The 21231-nt window shown below is 47.1% G+C and overlaps 8 protein-coding genes across 8 annotated transcripts; 6 read left to right on the forward strand and 2 right to left on the reverse strand.

The window, feature by feature from the left end:
- Positions 1–2035: 2035 nt before the first annotated feature.
- PEX2_069030 (uncharacterized protein) lies at positions 2036–3226 on the forward strand (the record flags this gene model as incomplete). Its single annotated transcript, XM_016744174.1, has 1 exon — positions 2036–3226. One exon carries the CDS (start codon positions 2036–2038, stop codon positions 3224–3226), a length of 1191 nt encoding a protein of 396 aa, XP_016599887.1.
- Positions 3227–4591: 1365 nt separating this feature from the next.
- Positions 4592–6525, reverse strand: PEX2_069040 (uncharacterized protein; the record flags this gene model as incomplete). The annotated part of the gene is made up of 4 exons (XM_016744175.1): positions 4592–5974; positions 6028–6266; positions 6319–6427; positions 6475–6525. 4 exons carry the CDS (start codon positions 6523–6525, stop codon positions 4592–4594), a joined length of 1782 nt encoding a protein of 593 aa, XP_016599888.1.
- Positions 6526–7549: 1024 nt separating this feature from the next.
- preB (alpha-factor pheromone receptor STE2) lies at positions 7550–8695 on the forward strand (the record flags this gene model as incomplete). The annotated part of the gene is made up of 1 exon (XM_016744176.1): positions 7550–8695. The coding sequence occupies one exon, from the start codon at positions 7550–7552 to the stop codon at positions 8693–8695; it is 1146 nt and encodes a 381-aa protein (XP_016599889.1).
- Positions 8696–9254: 559 nt separating this feature from the next.
- On the reverse strand, positions 9255–10605 carry PEX2_069060 (amphiphysin; the record flags this gene model as incomplete). Its single annotated transcript, XM_016744177.1, has 3 exons — positions 9255–9277; positions 9333–10364; positions 10422–10605. The coding sequence occupies 3 exons, from the start codon at positions 10603–10605 to the stop codon at positions 9255–9257; spliced, it is 1239 nt and encodes a 412-aa protein (XP_016599890.1).
- Positions 10606–11444: 839 nt separating this feature from the next.
- PEX2_069070 (IscS subfamily cysteine desulfurase) lies at positions 11445–13204 on the forward strand (the record flags this gene model as incomplete). Its single annotated transcript, XM_016744178.1, has 2 exons — positions 11445–12545; positions 12782–13204. 2 exons carry the CDS (start codon positions 11445–11447, stop codon positions 13202–13204), a joined length of 1524 nt encoding a protein of 507 aa, XP_016599891.1.
- Positions 13205–16740: 3536 nt separating this feature from the next.
- On the forward strand, positions 16741–18234 carry PEX2_069080 (indoleamine 2,3-dioxygenase; the record flags this gene model as incomplete). Its single annotated transcript, XM_016744179.1, has 2 exons — positions 16741–17031; positions 17086–18234. The coding sequence occupies 2 exons, from the start codon at positions 16741–16743 to the stop codon at positions 18232–18234; spliced, it is 1440 nt and encodes a 479-aa protein (XP_016599892.1).
- Positions 18235–18856: 622 nt separating this feature from the next.
- PEX2_069090 (uncharacterized protein) lies at positions 18857–19454 on the forward strand (the record flags this gene model as incomplete). Its single annotated transcript, XM_016744180.1, has 2 exons — positions 18857–18964; positions 19023–19454. 2 exons carry the CDS (start codon positions 18857–18859, stop codon positions 19452–19454), a joined length of 540 nt encoding a protein of 179 aa, XP_016599893.1.
- A 774-nt stretch (positions 19455–20228) lies between these two features.
- On the forward strand, positions 20229–20831 carry PEX2_069100 (uncharacterized protein; the record flags this gene model as incomplete). Its single annotated transcript, XM_016744181.1, has 2 exons — positions 20229–20341; positions 20393–20831. 2 exons carry the CDS (start codon positions 20229–20231, stop codon positions 20829–20831), a joined length of 552 nt encoding a protein of 183 aa, XP_016599894.1.
- Between the last annotated feature and the right edge of the window lie 400 nt (positions 20832–21231).

The raw sequence follows: 21231 nt of genomic DNA on the forward strand, positions 1-21231 counted from the left end.
TAGCCCCGTCCTGGTTTAGTTTCCCCTTTCTCTTTTTTTTCTTTTCTTTGGTTTTTCTTCATTTGACTTGAACTATTTGAATCTTTAGATATTTATATTTATATTGTTTTATACAGAGTATACTATATCCATACTACTAGTAAGTACATACAACATATGTACTACCTAGAATAAATACCATACATACTCCATCCCTACTTGAGAACAACAAACCAATGCCCCCGAGGCCCTGTGGAAGACCCTGACTGGTTGAGATGTCAAAGGCTGAGATACTAGGAATTCCTAATTTTCCTGTTCTGTTTTTTAAACTTTGTGATTCGTTCCCTTTCACTGATTCTATTATACAACATATACTCTGTACATTGCATTTATTTATGTTTTGTGTAAATCCTTCAAACCACTTATATGAACGGTACTTGTACGGAGTGGACTACAACACCCGAACCTAATAAACTTACTCCACTGGTGAAACATTTGGTGAATGGACCCCTCATATATTCCGTATAAGAGTTCAATTCGGTTTACAGAGTAGACATACATATACCATTCATTCCCACATTCTTAAGAGCACAACAATATAGCATTTAAAAGGCTTAAACACTTGGGGGCTGGCATGCCAGACTCCACTACGGATATAAGTGTTTGAATGCCAGTACAACATACATTTAGGTCTAGAAAGCCCTCACTTGTGGGATCCCATTTGATTCCCTCGTTTTTCCCTGATTTCTTCTCATTCTACGACTTTTCTATTCCAACATTCTTTCATTCTATCTACTACTCTGTCCATTTGAAGTTGTATATACTCTCAGGTCACCTGACCCTCTTTGATAATTTTAGACATTACTTGTGGACCCCAGGGGTCTAGCGTATGTTTTGCCCCAGTGCCAAGCCGATCAGCCTATTATATTATCATGAAACTGGATCTGAGTTCCAACCTTCCAACCTCGGAAGGTGATGTTCAGCTCCGTACTCCGTAGGTAGTCCGTATATGTTGTATAGAGTACGGGAGTACGGTCTAGTAACTGCGCCCCAATATTAATTATATATGACCACGTATGCATCTGTTGAATAGTACTCCGTAAATAGTTTTAATTTCCCTTGGCCCGATTTACCCCATTCCCTAATATAATAAGATTTCAGTGACTCCTTATAAAGGACGTTAGAGATTAATTAGCGCCCTGACCATATTTGTAAAAGCAAACCAGACAAAATAGACAAACCAGACAAAACTGAACAAAGAAAAATCCAATCTCCCGCAATCTTGGAAAATCAATAATCCGGGAGTCCAGACCACTTGCACAAATAAGATGTCCACTTATTTCCCTCACGTCCAAGTAAGGTGAACATGGGATGAAACAATCTGATAGCATATTTTTGATATTAAAGGCTGTATCGCCTCGATTTGACTTGGATATTTTTTAACCTTGTATCCTCTCTACAATATATCTAGGTCTACTACAAAGTACCTTTATATAATAAAATATACTCAGGTACAAATAATTGTGTACCTGACTACCCCGTATCTTACCCGTGGAACCTCACGGGCCCGTGACCAAGGCCCCAATTATCCTCTTTCCCCCCCCCGTCTCTCTTTTGACTTATCATACTCTCTCCGTTTTTTTTCCCTCTCTCATCCATTTATTCATTCTCCCCCACATTGATCTTTCGATCGGGTGTGGTTTGTGAGTCGATTCTCTCTGATACACGCGTCGGGCCAACGTCAACAAATCAAGCCCCTATCCCGACCGTCTTGGACATATACAATCTCTGTCAAAGTGTCTGGACCATTCCAAGGACCATGATCATCGCTTAACCCTCACATTTCGATCTTTATCTCACACCCGACACTCGTTTCCTGCCACGCCTAACCGCTCGGCTTTGATGATCTACTATTTACGCTCACGACTTGACGCCGATTGAGCACCTTACACTCCTTTTTTCTTATTTTATCTTGCACATTCCTTGCCGTTGACCGGCTTTATCGATATTCCCTCGTCTTTTTGTGTTATCATTTTCTCAATCCTCTTCGCCCATCATGCTTCTCGAACCCATAGATTCCGCCTTCTCCCCGGCCCGTTCCCTCTTCAAGCGCTGCAAGCAGTGTGGAACCACATCCCCCGCCTGTCCCTCGTGTCCCGATGGGTCAATATGTACCATGACTGCCCCGAGTTGTGATGAATGCGCGACCACAAAGTGCGTTGCAACGAGTACCAATCCCCCGACCTCCGGAGGCACCGACACTGGCGCCATTGCCGGCGGTGTTATCGGTGGTGTGGCTGCCATCGCCCTCATTGTGTTCTTGATATGGTGGTTCGTCATCCGAAAGAAGCGCCAGGAGCGCCAGGAGGCGGAAAAGAACGGTTCATTTGCGGGCGCTCGCAGTGAACGCCAATCCATCGCCTCTACAGTTCTCACCCGAGCCTCCAACGTTATCCAAATCGCCTACATTCCCGGCGTCACCAACCGCTCCCCGCCGCAGACCCCCGCCTCCCTCGTGCCTCCTGTCCCACCGCTTCCTGGTGCGACACCCGATCAACACTTCTTTATGCCGGGTGACCTGCGTGACTCGTCATGGACAACTACTACCGGCCACCAGAGTATCTCCCCAACTTTGCGCAGCAGTGTGGCTACCACTATCTACCGTCACGACGCGATCGTCAGTGCCATACCTGCGCAGCAGATCCAGCGGTCTCGTGCAGCCGTGGTGAGCATCCACAACGGAGGAGCTGGGTCAAACGCCCCCGGAGACGACTCGCCCGTTACCGTCACGATTACTCCTGCGGACGCACCTGCGGTTCCGGCCATTACCCCAGCACAACTCGCTCGGGCGGAGGCTGTCAAGGGCAACAGTTCATGTGTGGCTCGCGGTATGACTGCCAAGCCAGTGATGGTGCGTGGTCCTTCAGTGAGGAACAAGAAACCCAATAACGCACCTGCTGTCGACCGGATCGAAGAGCTGTCTGAGAACAGTAAAAGCAACAGCGCAAGCCTGGCGACGTCAACCACAAACAGCGACCAGTTCAGCCATAACGTTTCCACACTTGATACGTCCTCATCGAGCGAAGATGAGACACATCCATCAACCACCGCCAACCTAGAAACCGATTCCTCGCCTCGCCAGATTGACGCACGTCGAGCTTCCGGCTTGAGTGACGGACGTAGCTCCACTCGGACTCCACCCACTCGGGGAGAAAGTCCATTCTCGGATGCGAATGAGGTGAAATGAGCGGGTCTGGGACCAACTGGGCGCAACGGTTTTTTTATTTTTTTGTGATTTCCAACTCTGTTTTCTATGTATGTATGGAGCCTGCCGCAGCTTTTTGTACCTTTTTGATATGTTGAATCCTTTCCCCGAGTGCTTTGTACAGCGAGTGTTGGCACACTGAGATGAGATTGTCGGATTGATTCTATACTCTCGTTGATTATCATTTTAAGGTATCATAGATACCTTCATATTTATACAGCCATAGGAATCCGGTGTCACACACTGTCTCCCAAGCTTCTTTCATCGAGCTCCCATGTCTCTCTCTATTGTATATTTCCTGAAGTCCATACTATGTAAACATCAACCAAACCAGACTGGGTAGTTTACTTGTAGTCTTGTTAGAAGAAGAAAATCATTTGCACTGTGCTTCCAAGATTAGTCCTGCTGCCTTTCGCTCGCAGATGAAGGACATTGGGGCGTATACTGTCTGTATGTGGGAGTATTCTCACCACGCTTCCCATTTATATAAGATTTTATGCTCGCCGTAATCACTTGACTGCTTCTCTTTCGCTTTACTTTACTTTGATTTTTGATTTTTTTTTTACTTTTGAAATTGAAAAAAAAAAAAAAAATCTAACCGTGTTATATATATTCCATATCGAGTATACGCAGTACAGTAGGTGTTATTATGTAGATGACCACACAAAACCAGAAAAGAGGAAATTAGCCTTCACATACCACGTATATATGTATATATAACGATCTTTTACTAGAATCTGGAAGATAAGTTGGTCACTAGATATATAGTAGCATATGAGAACAAAATTTATAGAAAACAGTTGGGTGGAATTATTAAAAGCAACACCGTTAGAGAGAAATCGTTTACACAGCCTCTAGCCTATTCGTCCTATTCGAGAGAGAGTAGCAATTCTAACCTCCGACAAAATCAATCTCGTTAATACATATGCCTTCACACCACAGCTCTCAGACGTGTATATGTAGAGTGAAAAGCAAAGAAGCCAGCCCCAACATAACATTCAAGTGCATTTTCCCAACTCATTCCCAAGGGCTTTAATATTGAGGGCCGTTTAGGCTACGGAGGATAAGAGGTAGATCGGTCTTGCACCCCTTGGCATGGGCGACCATAAATCATGGGCCTGGAAGACAGCGCTGGAAGGAAAGGGGGACTGGTTGACTTCGCATGAAACTACTCTGTACGGAGTTCTCCACTAGATATCAATGAAAGGGAAAAGGGAGAAAATCTTGAGTCGCTAGAAGAGAAGAAGAGAAATATTTACATCATCTAGTTATTCCGTGACATGGGTTGGGGGGGAAAGGGTATCTATAGCCAATATGTCTAGTCAACGATGCTCATCATCCGGTAATTCATGCCACACTCTCATCCAACCCCATTCCGCGTCCGATTTTACGAATCAATGCCCGCTTGAGAAGAGCTTCACGTGCAAGACTCCGTGTATGCCGTGACCAGGAATCAACACCAATAACGCCACGGACCAGCGCAGCCTGCAACGCATAAAGAGCTTGCTGTATGCCTTGCTCTTCGGCGACCAAATCATATAGCTGTTTTCCTACCACGGTGGGTGCGACCAGGACGTCATCGATCGGGGGTAGGCCGGAGGGAGTGTCTCCAGGATTAGCCGAGGTTGAAGGAGCGCTTGAAGTGGAAATGGAAATGGATGTAGAGCGGGCCTGTGCGTCTGCGATGGTGGCGTCTGCACGATGGATGGATTGCTGTAGAACAGTAGTGTTGGATTGGAGGGTTGTGTGGAGAGTATTTAGCGCCGAGAGTTCACCCTGCAGCGTGGCCATAGCGGCATGCAGGGACCGTGATTGTGAGACGAGGGATTGCGCTGCCGTATCGGACTGTGCAGCATTCGCGCGGAGGGTTTCCGCCAGGGTCTGGGACACGGCATGAAGAAGTGCATCTTTCTCTGGGTTTGGTGGGATGGGAGGCGCTGGTCCTGCGGACGCGATTGAGGGTAGCTCGACTTCAAATGGCGAGGTCAGAAGGTCGGGTGTATCGGCCTTCGTTGGAGCTGCTGGGGGTGGGCGGGGATAATTGGATGGGTATGGGGAATGCTGAGGATATGGGGGACCAGACGGTTGCTGTGGTTGATGGGGGAGTTGCGGCTGCAGAGGTAAGTGAGCCCCCGTGGGGTTAGCTTGAAGAGGGACCTGGCTTGGTATAGTAGACCCGGTGCCGTGATGAACTGGCGCTCCGCTGTGTCTATAATATGGTGCTTGACCATGCGCCGACTGGGGTGGCATCGGTTGCCCCGCTGGCTGATGGGTTGGTGGTTGTGACAAAGGACGAGGGCTTATCGGTCCTCCAATTTGGCCCGGAGGCGCGTAATTCTGGTATGAGGGGATTCCTGGGCTGGCCATTTGTGTGGATAAGGATGTTTGACGAGATCCTTGCGCTTTTGGTGGGAGTGGAGGTAGCGGGGGAGGAGACCGATATTGCTCAGCTGGGTGCCGTTGTTGTTGTTGTTGTTGCTGCTGCTGCTGATGCTCACCAGCCGCGCCTGGCTTCGGCGGGGGCGGGGGTGGAATCTGGCTTTGGCTTGCAGACGGAGACAAAGGTTGAACTGGTCTAGAAGGTCCGACACCGGGTGGAAGGGGAGGTAATGGCGGGGGTGTTTGGGAAGCTTCCGGCTGAGGCTGTGGCACTTGTTGTCTGTATCGGACCGGTGGCTCCTTAGCAAATATATCCTGCAGAATAGAGAGAAGATCGGCAATGGTAGATCTCTGTGAATATAATGGTTAGTGGCTAACCCATGTCTTGCGATCAGAGCACTAACATCCCATGCTTCCGCCCAGTGTGCCAGATAGTGATGGTACACCTGTCCCTCCAACGTCACATGTTGACCAACTCGGACAGTCATTTCCTGTGTCGGGGTCACATAGGCAATTGGAGGCTCGCGTGGGTAGGTATTTGGAATCCAAAGCGAAATGGGAAATCGGTATGTCGTTCCTCGGAAGGTGACAGGCAACGTGCCCACAAGGTGAAGGAGGAGGGACGAGAACCCTGTCTCGTAGGCTGTCGGGAATCAGAAACAAGAACCGCTCGGAATAAACCTGGGGACACTTACTGTAGACATCTGTTCGAGGGGAGAGCGAGGGGTACTGGGCGAGCGCATTGGCAACATCGTGGTAGGTCCGATTTGGGTCGCGATAGGTCTGTTGTGGATCATAGTGATCCTGTGGGTTTAGTAGATCGATAACATGGAAATTTTAGTGAGACCTACCTTGGACAAGACACTATACAACCAATTCAGTGTCCTCTGAGGGACCGCCATAGCGAGAGGAATGGGTGGAAAAGGGTTGAGGTCGCGAGGGTTCCTCTTCCCCGCAGGTTTCTTGGCGGAGTATGGACGTTTTGGTCTTTTATGAATTTTGTATTTGGAGATATATTAGATGTATGGAGTACATTGATACTATTTCTTAGTCTGGTCTCTAGGGCTATACCTAGGTGCCTACATAGTTATAGTATACATAAGCAAGATGGTATGTCTATGGGTTATCGGGTGACACTCACCACCTTGCGCCAACAGCTACCCCCGAGCCATATCACCACATATCACCATATTGTCTTGCTTTTATTCTTCATATACTAATAAACAGTTCAGTTCTGAATCAATTCCCTCCTTTAGGAGTTAAAACCAGCTTCGAAGTTTCGAGGAACGAGACAGATTCGCTAAATGATAGCCAAATAGGCCAATAGGTTCAATGGGCTGTGAATCAGAGACCTCTGTCTTATATAACACCCGCCCTCTTCAGGTCTGTCCAGAATTCTCTGGAGAAGACCCCATCCATGGGATTCTTGAAATCCCTACTCCGTACGAAGTAGAGTCGGGGCTTTCATCCTGGAAACCCGCAGACAAAGAAACCCAACCTTCTCGACTCGAACTTTGGCAACCGAGCCAGTGATATTCACAAGATAAAAAGCCTATTCTGAGGATTCCGAAGATCTCATGCAGCTATTTATGGGCTTCTTTGTTTCATTTAATATTGTTCTCCCCCATTCCCTTAGTATTGTTCTTTTCTACTCACAATGCAGGGCCTCATAATATGACCTGGGCCTGGTCTATCCGGATTCTTGGGACATTATGATTATTATCTGCTGCCTTCGCCATTGTCTGTCTCGGCTTCTATGACGCTTGGCCATTCACCCTGATTCTCTTGGAACTGCCAATCATCTATATTCTCTATATCTTTACACTTCTTCAAAAGCTTTAAAAAACACTTCGATCCTTGCTATGCATACTCCATACTCCTAACCTGCCTTTCAATTCCTCCAACTGAATTTCAAATATCGAAGCCATGGCGGGGACATCATCTCCAACTCCGTCATTCGATCCATACACCCAGAACGTCACCTTCCACCTAGGCGATGGCACTGAGCTCCTCGTCCCAGTACAAGCATTGGACGTCTTCGTGATGTACAATGTCCGGGTATGCATCAATTACGGCTGTCAGTTTGGAGCGTCGTTCACATTGCTAGTGATTCTTCTGCTTTTGACCCAATCCGACAAGCGCCGTTCGGCGGTTTTCATCCTGAATGGCCTGGCCTTGTTCCTCAACAGCGGGCGTCTGCTCTTTCAAGTCATACATTTCTCCACTGGATTCGAAAAGGTATACCCATACGTCTCCGGCGACTATTCATCCGTGCCGTGGAGCGCATACGCCATTTCCATCGTGGCTGTCATTCTCACTACCCTGGTCATCGGCTGCATCGAAGCGTCGCTTGTGATTCAAGTCCACGTGGTTTGCTCTACACTACGTCGTCGATACCGACATCCTCTCCTGGTGGTATCTATCCTGGTCGCCCTGGTGCCGATCGGATTCCGCAGTGCATGGATGGTTGTGAACTGCAATGCCATCATTACGCTCAATTACATGTCTGATATATGGTGGATAGAAAGCGCAACCAACATCTGCCTCACCATCAGTATCTGTTTCTTCTGTGTTATCTTTGTTACCAAGCTCGGATTCGCCATCAAACAGCGTCGCCGACTCGGGGTGCGCGAATTCGGTCCGATGAAGGTCATCCTCGTCATGGGCTGCCAGACCATGGTTGTCCCGGCCATTTTCTCCATCATCCAGTACTACATAACTGTACCAGAGCTAGCCTCCAACGTGGTGACCCTGGTCGTCATCTCACTCCCACTCTCGTCAATCTGGGCCGGTGCTGCCCTCGAGCACTCACGACGTCCCGGTAGCCAAGATAACCCACACCGACGCAACTTATGGCGGGCTCTTGTCGGCGGTGCTGAAAGTATACTGTCTCCCACAAAGGATAGTCCAACAAGCCTGTCTGCCATGACTGCTGCCCAGACTCTGTGCTACTCGGATCAGACCATAAGCAAGGGCTCACACAACTCGCGGGACACCGATGCTTTCTATGGAATAGCAGTTGAACACGACATTTCGATCAATCGGGTTCAAAGGAACAATTCAATCGTGTGATGGAACACGGTGCTCGGCAATTCAAAGATATCCTTCCTTTTCCTTTGATGTACAGGATCTTGACCAGAAACCGACTTTACATGTACATTCTTTTTTTTCTTCCCTCTTCAATTGCGGGATTTATACATGTTCACCATTCCTTTTATCTCAATCTACAAGGTGTAGACGCATTCTTAATACTATGCTACATTCATTTTTACTTTTTACTGTTTTCAAGAGTTGTAGTTGCATTATATCCATGGACATTTGAATACATTGATTAACTTGAAAGATCAAAAGGATTCCCATGCTTCCAAGTACTTTTTCTCACTGATATATCCAAATGGAGAAAGAAGCCGAGTATACCCATGGAGGGTGAATTAGAATATGTATGAAGCTTGTGCAAGCAATATAGCCAATCTACTGAATGCCACAAATAGCGATGAGCTGAGTCAAGTGAATTAGCAATACAAAAAAAAAGAACCAGACACAAATATTTACAGGCGAAACGCTCTATGTTCAGGACCACATGTGCGCCACAGAAAAAGCAGAAAAAAGAGCTAGAAAGTCAATACCCGTGCTAATTCAATTGCACATAGTTGGCTATGTGGATTGTTAGCCAATGCACTGGATTGAATAAGAAGACTGAAACACTTACCAGGAAACTGGCCCTCCCGACCTGCAATGCGCCCAGACCACCATTCATTGGTATTTTCGGTGCGCTGGGTAATCTCAATAACGTCACCAGCCGAGAATCCCAGATCACCGTGTGCCTGAGCCTCGTAGTCGTAAAGAGCGGTGACAGTCTCAACCGGCTTACTGAGATGGGACGGCTTCGCCCGTGGAGGGGGCGGGGCGGGCTTGCCCTTGGCGGCGGAAGAGAAACTGCCTGTGGGACTGGAACTGATGCCGGCAGACGAATAAGGTGGTGGAGGGTTGTCATCGGTGGCGGTGGAGCTAGAACGACCTCGGCCGATGGAGCTCTTGCTATCGGCTCCCTTGCCCGGAGGGCCCAACTTAGAACCAGAGCGGCGGACACCTTGGGTTTTAAAGTGCACGATGGTAAGGGCTTCGGCTTGCTCCTGGATATTGCCGCGCTTCTGCTCAAAGGCCTCTTCAACATCGAGTTTAAGATTGAAATAGCTGATGTTCATGCCCTGCATTCGTTCGTGGAGAGTGTAGAAGACGTTGAGTTGCATATAGTAGAAGGACTGGAAGAGCGGGCGGATGAACTCGGCTTCGAGGGCGAACAGCTTAGGGAGTTCGTCCTTCAGCAGATCGTTGTAATAGTTAAACTCCTGGGTTGCCTGCTCAACATCGTTCTCGGCTTTGTATAGTGCTTTCTCGTCCTTGAGCGATTTGTCCTTTTTCTCTTGCAGCTTCTTCAGTGTGGCGTTTCGACGGTCAAAGTCCAGCTTCTTGTGATCACGCTTAACCGCAACCTTCCGGATCACCTTGATCACTTCGAGTAGCTGGTCGGCAGGGCTGATAATGCGACTGTCGATCATCTCCAGCTCGGGGGCTAGGGCCTCTTGCAGTTCCTTGACGATGACTTCATATTCCTCACAGGCCTGGATGCCCTCGGCATTTCCCTCGAATTCGTAGGAGGTGGGATCGGAGGCGCGACCGGAAATGGGTTTGTAGATTTCGGCGACTGCTTTGGAGAATTCGATTTGGTGGCTCAACATGCCTGCGCACGCGGTCAGTAATGCGGGGGTGCAAGGCTAAAAGAGGATTGAAGACTTACCATTAATAGCAGCAAAGTATTTTTTGGACTCATCGTGTAGCTTCTTGGTCTCTTTCTCGAGCTCATCAAAGCGGCGTTCGGCGTCGCTATAGACAGCATCCTTGGTATGTTCACCGATGTTGAACTTGACCTTGAACTGCTGTGGCGCACGCACAATGCTCTTCTGAAAACCTTTGAAACTCATGATGTGAAGATTAAGGAGAAAGGTAAAGACGAGAAAGTGCCAAGGTGGGGGGGAAGAAGAAGGGCGAACCCAAACCTTTTCAATGACATAAGACTCTGCCAGCGTTGTACGGAGCTGATGTCCATTGTGGCTGTACATATTTTCCTTTTATACTATTCTACACTATTTTGTACTATTTTGTACGCTAATGCTCTGCCTTATGATCCTGTGGCGCATTATCTTCAAAATTAGGCACCTGAATTATTACGGAGTACGGATGAACTCTGTACTCTCTACACCATAGGGCTGGACACATACTTAGGAGTACACACGGAGTACGGAGTATAGAGTTACCTATTATAAAATCCTTAAAAACCTCGAATAGTTGCATATAACTCTACAATCTCCAAAGCTGTTTCTCTTTCCCCGGCAGCCTTACCCGAGAACATCCCAAGAACCATCAAATTAAAGGACCCCAGTCCGATCGTCATCATTGGGCCATCAGTCCTTTGGGACGTGCGGGGGTTAACTTGGCAATTGAATGAAATTTGTCAATACTATAAGTTAGGAAGAAATAGGGCTTTCAAAATGATTAAATGTCCCATCGAACTTGTTATAAAATAGATAAATGAAGATATGATGAGTGCTGGAAGTTCTCGGAAGTGCTGGAAGTGCTGGAGAATACATCTGAAAGGGGGCAAAGCCCATACCTCCGCGCTGCCTCAGGCATCACGGATAAACCTAATTGGGAAAATCCCGAGATCTTTAGTCATTGAGAGATGCCGGTGATAACAAAAAGTCGGGGTTGCGCTTTCTTATTCATCCCACTTACAAGGTTATTGGTACATATCATCTCCATAATGACAAGTGCTGTTCCTACTGCTTGGAGACAGGCATCTGCCTTCTCCAGGCGCCTTTCAACTTATGGTTCCCGGGCTCCTCGAGTCCTCGCCACCGGACTGCGCGGCGCTCGGTCTTATGTATCCGAAACAAAAGTTGGCCAAGCTCAGGTCAACATCGAGACTGCCATCAAAGAGGAACAAAAGTCATTTATGAACCAGTCCCATATGGCGCCCCAGAATGTCAAGCTGCCCGGCTCGGCAACCTCTGGTGACGCCGCGATGAGCCCCTCGGCCGGCATTCTGAAGCAGGCCACCGTTATGGACCAGGGTACCCGTCCCATTTACCTCGATATGCAAGCCACCACACCTCTAGACCCTCGGGTTCTGGATAGCATGCTTCCTTACCTCACCGGTATTTATGGTAACCCGCACTCGCGCACACACGCCTACGGTTGGGAGTCGGAGAAGGGAGTCGAGGAGGCTCGCGAGCATATCGCCAAACTGATCGGGGCCGACCCTAAGGAGATCATTTTCACAAGTGGTGCGACAGAGAGTAACAACATGAGTCTGAAGGGTGTGGCGCGGTTCTTTGGTCGCTCGGGAAAGAAGAATCACATTATCACTACCCAGACTGAACACAAGTGCGTGCTCGACAGCTGCCGACACTTGCAAGATGAAGGATTCGAGGTGACTTATCTGCCCGTTCAGAGCAACGGTTTGATTCGCATGTCGGATCTTGAGGCGGCCATGCGCCCCGAGACTTGCATTGTCAGTGTCATGGCTGTCAACAATGAGATCGGTGTGATCCAGCCGATGGAGGAGATTGGCCGTCTCTGCCGGTCCAAGAAGGTGTTCTTCCACACCGACGGTGCGCAGGCCGTTGGAAAGATCCCCTTGGATGTTAACAAGCTGAATATCGATTTGATGTCGATTTCTAGCCACAAGATCTACGGCCCCAAGGGTATTGGTGCCTGCTTTGTGCGCCGTCGCCCGCGTGTGCGTCTCGACCCTCTCATCACTGGTGGTGGACAGGAAAGAGGTCTACGTAGTGGCACCTTGGCCCCTCATCTGGCAGTGGGCTTTGGCGAGGCTTGCCGAATTGCCGCCCAAGATATGGAGGTAAGCTTTCTTTTCTTATCTTGTATTCCCCATTTCCATTCCTGCCGCGATTTTTATGCACTGCAATGGATATCTATTGGAGATCCTTGGGAAATACGTGTTCTTTGGGCATGGTACTCAGCTCCAATGATGTCAACTGCAGGCAAAATGAGCTGGCCGACAGATGAACTTGAGTTTTTTTTTTTTTCTTCTTTTTTTTTTCCGAAAAACAATATACTAACTGACTGATTGAACAGTACGACACCAAGCATGTTGAGCGCCTCTCCAAGCGTCTGAGCGAAGGCCTTCTTGCCATGGAACACACCACACTGAACGGTGACCCCGAGCACCACTACCCTGGCTGCGTGAACATCTCATTCGCCTACGTTGAGGGTGAATCCCTTCTGATGGCGCTGAACGATATTGCGCTGTCGTCGGGCAGTGCCTGTACCTCCGCCTCTTTGGAACCTAGCTACGTGCTGCGCGCTCTGGGAAGCAGCGACGAGAGTGCCCACAGCAGTATCCGTTTCGGTATCGGTCGATTCACCTCGGACGAAGAGATCGACTACGTTCTCAAGGCTGTCCAGGCCCGTGTATCTTTCTTGCGTGAACTGAGTCCGCTTTGGGAGCTGGTGCAGGAGGGAATTGATCTGAACACGATCGAATGGAGCCAGCACTGATCATATTAATTTTGATTTGAGAAAAAAATCCCATTAGGGACGGCGTTGAAGTGTAACAACATCGGATTTGTACAGACTGAGAATAATCACCTCGCAATTAACTACTCTCTACCTTATTCTTCAAACCCCCGATGTCTTGTACGGTACCTGCAGCATTGCCTTAGGTTTCTCCGCGTACTTATAATTAATATTTGAGCAAGTTTTATAGCCTCGGGTGATCAATCCTTGAGTCAAAGGGTGTTTAATTAGCCTCAAACTATTCTTTCGACCCTCCTTAATCTGAAGACGTCCTTGCTCTCTGACAAAGAAGTTAAATGATTTATCTACCGAGAGTTAATTTGCGGTTTGAATATGATTTCTATCCTTTTAAAATGGCTTTGATTGTGAGAAAAAGAGACAAGTTGGACAGAAAAGAGCAACACATACAATGCATAACTATATTCTTCATCCTTTGCGCATTTGGGAGTAATGTGGCCAGTCTGGCCGGTCACCAATCCCCTGAGCTTCAGGTCATGACTTCTTCCGGCATTTTGAACGGAATATATAACGATTCTGCACACACAGTACGGGCGTTTCTTGGAATTCCATATGCCGAGCCCCCAGTCCAAGAACTGAGATGGGCACCACCACGTCCCAAATCACCCGAAAGCCCCATCGATGCATCTTCCTTCAGCAGCCCCTGTGCACAGGTGTATACGTACTCCACTGAGTCCATTTATAGTATTCTTCCGTCTAAGATATGGAACTCTGGCGACATGTCTGAAGACTGTCTGTATATGAACATTTGGGCACCTTCTGTCGAGAATCGAGGCCACGGAGGATTTGAAAAAGCAGCAGTTATGATGTTCATTCATGGAGGAAGCTATGACACAGGGGCTACTTCGGTTGCTTACTACGATGGCACGAATTTGGTGGAGAATCACGACAATCTGATTGTTGTTACTTTCAAGTAAGGAGATGGTGATTTTTTGTCCATTCAAAACACTAAAGCGCGGGTTAGTTATCGACTCAATGTCTTTGGATTTCCTAATGCGCCAGATATCGACCCTTCCAAGCAAAACCTTGGGCTCCTGGACCAGGTAGATCTTGAAAATGTATGGTTGATAGTATGGATGAACTAAACACATATTTAGCGATTGGCAATCGAGTGGGTTCATGAAAATATAGCCAGCTTTGGCGGTGATCCAGATAGGATTCTTCTGTTTGGTCAATCTGCCGGGGCTGCTTCAGTTGATATCCATTCATATGCAGTGAGCACCTTTCTATATTTGTACTTTTTAACTATTCCCAAATGACTAACTCTTGATAGTATCCAGACGATCCTATCGTTAGCGCGTTTGCTCTTCACTCTGGCACCGCTCCATTACTTACTACAGCCCCTGATCATAAAAATTGGAATGAACTGTCTACTGCTGTTGGATGCGGTGTAGGAGCCCGATCTTTCCAATGCATGAGACAAGTTTCAATGATGAAGATTGTCAAAACAAGGTCCCGGGGAAGATATGCCTTTTATCCCATTGTGGATAATGTTCTCGTCTTTTCCGATTATGCTGCCAGAGCGAAAATGGGGAAATTGGCACAATTGGTATGTATTTGACAGTGAGTGTTGATGTATCTTCCTTGGTTAACCATGTTTGGAACCGTAGCCAACATTGGGAGGGATTGATGAGCGTGAACTTACGGCTTTCTTCCGGTTAAATCGAACATCAGTTAATGAAACAACAATCCATGCTCTTACTCAGAGGATTTATAACTGTCCCCTCCGGGAATCTGTGAGGTAAAAGCTTATGGGATTCTCACCTTTAGCTGTTACAACTACAACTACATGTATTCGTCTAATATTCCTGTAGGATTCGATTGAGTCAGCATGTGCCGACTTGGAGGTATCTATACCATGGGAATTTTACCAATCTCAGTCCAACTCCATGGCTTGGAGCATACCACGGAGGTAAGAAGTCACCAGCCCTTTCCTTGCTCATTTGATTTTAACAGTATGATGAAATAGCTGAGATACCTATTGTTTTTGGAACCTATGATAAGTCTAAGGCGATCCCTTCGTCCGCTAGGGAAGTTGAAGTCAGCGAATATATGCAAGGTAATCCCTTCCGAGATAAAAGCCTGGAATTGCCTAGATTGAGCGTGTTTTCCTAGGCGCTTGGGTTGCATTTGCCAAGGACCCTCGTATGGGACTGAGGAAATATGGATGGCCACAGTTCAGCTTTGATGGTAAATATTCTCTCTTATTATTCAGTTCTAAAGGCTGACCATAAAATAGAGCCAAGCATGGTCAGTCTCGCTCTGAATAATACGGTACAGGCAATATTTACTTCTTCCAGTTCGTGGGATACCTTTTGTGAAGTTCCTACTCGATCTGAGCTATAAAACTTGACCTAGTTATATTGTGCTACAATGGTACAGCTAGGTGCTCCCAGACGCATTTTAAATGTGTTCCATGATTATTTCCCGAACTTTGCATATGTAGGTGACTGGTGACACATATATGAAGCCTGTACCTTGGGGGTTATGCTATGCCTACTCCGTATAGGGAGTATACCTCGGACCTCGGGAATGAAATTATTAATCATGGGTGCCTTATGTATTAGGCATATTTATGAAAATGAAAAAGAATTGTAAATGTGAGATATAAATTTGAAATGTAAATGTAAAGTTGAATGTTACTATAAATGTTGAATATAGTATGTCAAATATCAAATGAGGTCGAATCTAAATCTAAAGCCATGCATCCCCCCGATCAAGGTTGACGATCTTGAGTGAAGCGAATTTGAAGCCAAAATAAGCGAAAAGGCGAAAATGCCCGAAAATGCCTCATTTCCCGTGTCTTTCCCTGTCTTTCCCGGCTTAGGCCCCTTTGTCTCGCACTCAATTTCTTCTTCGCTTAATTTCCACCCCACTTGGGCCTCGCGGATGCACCCAGTCCTTCTTGGCAGACGATTATTTGATGGCATTTGATTGTATAGCCATATAAAATGTACCTGGCCATACTATTCATTACTATCTGATCTACCTTGTCCACTCCTCTAAAACTTCCCCAGGGTCCTCTAAAAAAGAATCTCCCTTTCCCCCCTCTTCCTATGTCGGAGTTACTCAACTCTATTATTATCTCTTTCTCTTTGACTCCGTACCCAAAGTTGATTAGAAATGTCCTACTTACCTTCCAGGGATCCCCGGTGAAATTACGTGCTCTTTTGAACTCGGTCCGATCTGAGAAAACTCTGCTATTTAACGATTTAGCCATATAGTGTCCATAAGTCCATATTTATTCGGTTATAATCCATTTGAATCCCATTATTCCATTCTCTTCCGTCATCATCCGCAGTATTTAGCCTGGGGAAGTCATACTTTGGATCCGGATCGTTCCTGGTCTCTGGTTGTTTCTCGTCTTCTCTCGTCTTTCTGGTATAATCCAGAGTATCCTCTGATCCTTTTCAGTTTCCAACTTCTCCTACTTTTCCAACTTTCATTCATTTCAAGCATATCTCTTTTCTTCCATCTCTGAATCTAAGTGGCAACTCGTGATGTTGCCTCCCGTGCCAAATCCCGCCGAGTTCGGAATCACTTCCGACTATGGTTTCCTCTCCCCAGAACTTCCCCTAGAGGTTCTCCCAGATCCTTATTATGCTGAATGGGAGATGATTATTGGGAATCTCCATCCATTGATATTGAGCAAACGTCTGCACTCTATAGTGGATCATCTCCCCATACTTTCTGTCGAACACCTACAGACAGAGGCCGAGTGGCGTCGTGCATATGTCATATTGGTGTTCATCCTGCATGGCTATGTATGGGGAGGCAGTTCACCCACAGAGGTACCGGCCCACCCTATTGGTTCAACAATGTAGATGTACTAATCTTTTTTAAAGAGGATTCCACCTCAACTTACAGTGCCCTTATTCCAAGTCTGTGAACGACTCGAATTACCTCCCGTGGCAACCTATGCTGGAGTCTGTCTTTGGAATTACAAGCCGATATTCTCCGACGAGCCAGCCACCAACCTGGAAAACTTAGCTTGCCTACAAACCTTCACTGGATCTCTAGATGAACAATGGTTCTATCTAGTTTCAGTCGCCATAGAAGCACGTGGTGCCCCTTCCATCCCCCTGATGGTAAGGGCCATCACGGCAGCCCGCACAGGAAACACCCATATTGTAACCGAATGCCTACAGCGACTAGCGGAAACCATCGATGAAACCAACACACTGTTACAGAGGATGTATGAAAATTGCGATCCATATGTCTTCTACAACCGCATACGCCCTTACCTAGCTGGAAGTAAAAACATGGGTGATGCTGGATTGCCAAATGGGCTGTTGTACGACGATGGCCACAACCCCGAATACCGACAGTATGGAGGGGGTAGCAACGCCCAAAGCTCACTCATTCAATTCTTCGACATTGTCCTCGGAGTGGAACACCGACCAACCGGTACAAGTCGCACCGACAAGGATCAAAGCACCGAAGATAGCACCAAATCACGAAATAGCTTTATCCACGACATGCGCACCTACATGCCTGGCCCACACCGGCGCTTCCTTGAGAATATTGACTCGGTAGCAAATATCCGCCCCTTCGTCGAGGCGCGGCGCGGAGATTCAGCGCTGTGCATTGCTTACGACGCATGTCTAGCCATGCTGCGCGTTCTACGTGATAAACATATTACCATTGTCTCCCGCTATATTATCCTGCAGTCCCGCAGTGCACGTCAGCCTGCTCAACCTACCAACCCAGGTCTCCCATTAACGAACCTTGCAACCGCAGCTCCGACCGACAAGAAGAAGCTGCGTGGTACCGGTGGCACGGCACTCATTCCGTTCCTGAAGCAAGCTCGAGATGAAACTGGGGAGCCTGCTATTGATGCCTGGGCACGACGGTTGCTGAGCAATGGTCCTGCAGACAAGAACTTTGCTTCATTGAGCAAGGTTGGCGAACAACCAGATGGTCATCTTGAGGTTGTCGGTCTCTGTGGCACATGGACAGCTGAGGATAATGAGGGTGGAATTTGCCACTGGTAGTTCTCCAAGGTTACAAATAGTTTTCGTTTTTGGGTTTAGTCTTTCGAGCGTGGCATTGCATGTGGGATTTATGTACGCCGTACGCGGCGACTTGGTGTTTTGGGAACTTGCATGAACTTATTGTTACTGGTATGCTGCATGAAATACATTCAGATCATAGGATCTCTCTATAGGATAATGATGCTCATGGACTTGTAGATCATTACCTTCCTATACTCCTGTATTACAACATAGATAGGTAAATCTAAGACAGCCATCAACCTAAATGTTAATACAATATTGTGGAAACTTCCAACATCACCTAGAAACCCCTTGGATATGACGCTCATCTCAGGACTGTGGGAACAAAGCAGCGTCATTCAGGTGCATTGACCTGGAATTCACGTGATATGACATCATGATATGACGTAGTTCATCATGACAATTTGTTTGTTGAACTTCAAGACTTGGAAGATCAGGTTGGAGAATCCACTAGAATACGGGGCTTGGATAATATGAATCTTGTATATAAGGAAGGAACATTCCTGTCTTGACTTTCATTCTTCACTACTTCATCAACCAATTCATTCTTCAAACATCTTACATCTCTTCACTATCAACTACTATCTACCATTCAATCATCATGTCTGACAACACTGGAAACGCCTCAACTGGTCAGTCGTACATTGACCAAGCCACTGGTCTTGCTCAGCGCGCCATGGGAACCGTGACTGGCGATTCTTCCACTCAGGTAAGCATCCACCCTAGCTCCCCCACCAACACCATAACATAACACTAACCCATCTCAGACCAAGGGCGAACTCAAGCACGAGGAAGGCCAAGCCAAAAAGGAAGCCTCCCACACAACTGCCAAGTTGGGCTCCTTTACCGCCGACCCGAACACCGGAGCCGTTGCCAAAGACGACCCCAAGCGCGACACAGGCTCCTGGGACCAGACCGTTGGCTCTGCCAAGGAGTCCATCGGAAACCTGATCGGAAACGAGAACCTGCGCCGCACCGGAGCTGAGCAGAACGCCGCTGGCAAGGAACAAGAGGCCAAGGGTCAGCTCAAGGACTGGGGTGAGGGCATTCAGAACCGCGCCCAGGGTACTCTTGGGTCTATTGGTGCCGCTGTTACTGGTAACCGGACCGAGGAGGAGAAGTACCGTGATATGCATGATGAGGGCAAGGTCCGCCAGCGCGGTGCTGAGGCTGACATGGCTAAGAAGGGTGGTGCTTAAACTTGACTTGGAGATGATCTCTTGAGTTCGGGTTTCTTTTCTTACACTTGTTTTACTATCATGATTTTTACGATGGCCTTGCTATGATATCCAAATTGATGCCACGTTTTTATTTAAATTTCGCTTGTAACTGTGCAATATAGATGTAGTTGGAAAGGTGATACCACCACAATTCTATAGAACCTTTCCTCTTTTCTCTTTGAGGATATAATATCAGTATCCTATTTTGGCTATGCTCGATATACATGTGAAGTGTAACTGAGCGTTATAGATGGAGTTCAAATGTTAAAAGGGTGAAGTTACCACAATCACTTATTGCACCCTCTTGGAACTCTTCTCTTCCTCTTTATTTTGAGAGACAGTGCTTAGCCTGAAGTCGAAATTATGGCGCAAGTCTCGATACATGTGAAATTCAGATGGATCTGCAGATTTATCAAGTTTCTCTATGCAATGCTACATTGACATATACAAAGTACTACATTTCCCCACAAAGAAACAAATTTCCCGAGGATCTGATAGATTGGCATCTGATTCTGGTGAGCCCCGAGGCTGATCAACGGACCGAAAAGATGTGGAATCTTGGAATTTTAGAAATTAATTTAACAGGAAATTTAGCGACTGTATGTTGCATGTTATTTCAGACTAGTGCGGGGAGATTCTTCCGATCGACGGGCCAAGCAGGTTAAGCATTTGATATACTCTACACTCTGCCCCATCTTGAACTGTACACCCTTATTTTTGTCTTCTCTCTTTTCCTCTCTACAATTTGACAAAATGAAACTCACGGCAGCTTTCCTCTTTGCCGCAACAGCCTGGGGTGCTCAACACCATCACCGACGAGATACTACAGACAATGGCATCAACCTTAGTGCCATCTCAAGCGCACTGTATCTGACTCTTTTTCTACATATTTATAAAACAGCCTAACACTTTCACAGAGAGAATCTGGTAGCCAACCAAACAACCACCGCCAATTTCGCCAACATCTCGCCGCCGCCCAAGTCTCTCATCTCCGAGATCCTATCAGTCGTGCCGGTGTCCGTCATCTGGGAACTCATCAACCCAGCGGAGCGCAGTTCCCTTGCCAGTCAATTCAAGGCTGGTACTACCCCAGTCTGGTACAGCGCTCTTCCAACGGATGTGAAAAACTACATGTCAGTGGTCAAGTCACAGATCTCCGGGGGAGCATTGACGGCCACAACATCCGAGAAGAATGCGGCTGCAAATACAGGGGCTGCAGCGGAAGCCACTGCGACCGATTCCAATCCTGGAGGGCCGGTGAGCTCGGTCTCTAAAGGTGCAGCTGCACAGCCCACGGGGCTGACCGTTTCGGCGTTGGGGGCGCTGGGAGTGCTTGGACTAGCACTAGCTCTGTGATGCGAGGATCCACATGAATTGCGTACGGAGCACGAAGTACTTTACTTTGTACGGAGTAGATATGACTATGATGAGATACGTTTTCCGAAATCCAAAAGACTTCAATCTGCATATGAAATCCGAATATTATTATTTTTTGCTTATCTCTACTCCCTCGGAGCACTTAGGTCTATACGATATATACGATGTACATACAGTGGAGTTCAGGTAAGACCGTTGCATTAAGCACATGCTTGTTTCTTTTCTTATAGATTAAATTTAATATAGAAGTATGGAAATGGCATCATTTTACACAGTATATGCATCACTACGGAGTAGTTCTTTCTGATCTGTCTGATCTATAAGCGAAGATAATATATAACATAGATGGCTTGTGTCGATCACTACTAAAGCGAACCTC

This window comes from Penicillium expansum (genome assembly GCF_000769745.1).
Source record: "Penicillium expansum strain MD-8 chromosome Unknown contig224, whole genome shotgun sequence".
In the NCBI taxonomy this organism is placed as follows: domain Eukaryota; kingdom Fungi; phylum Ascomycota; class Eurotiomycetes; order Eurotiales; family Aspergillaceae; genus Penicillium; species Penicillium expansum.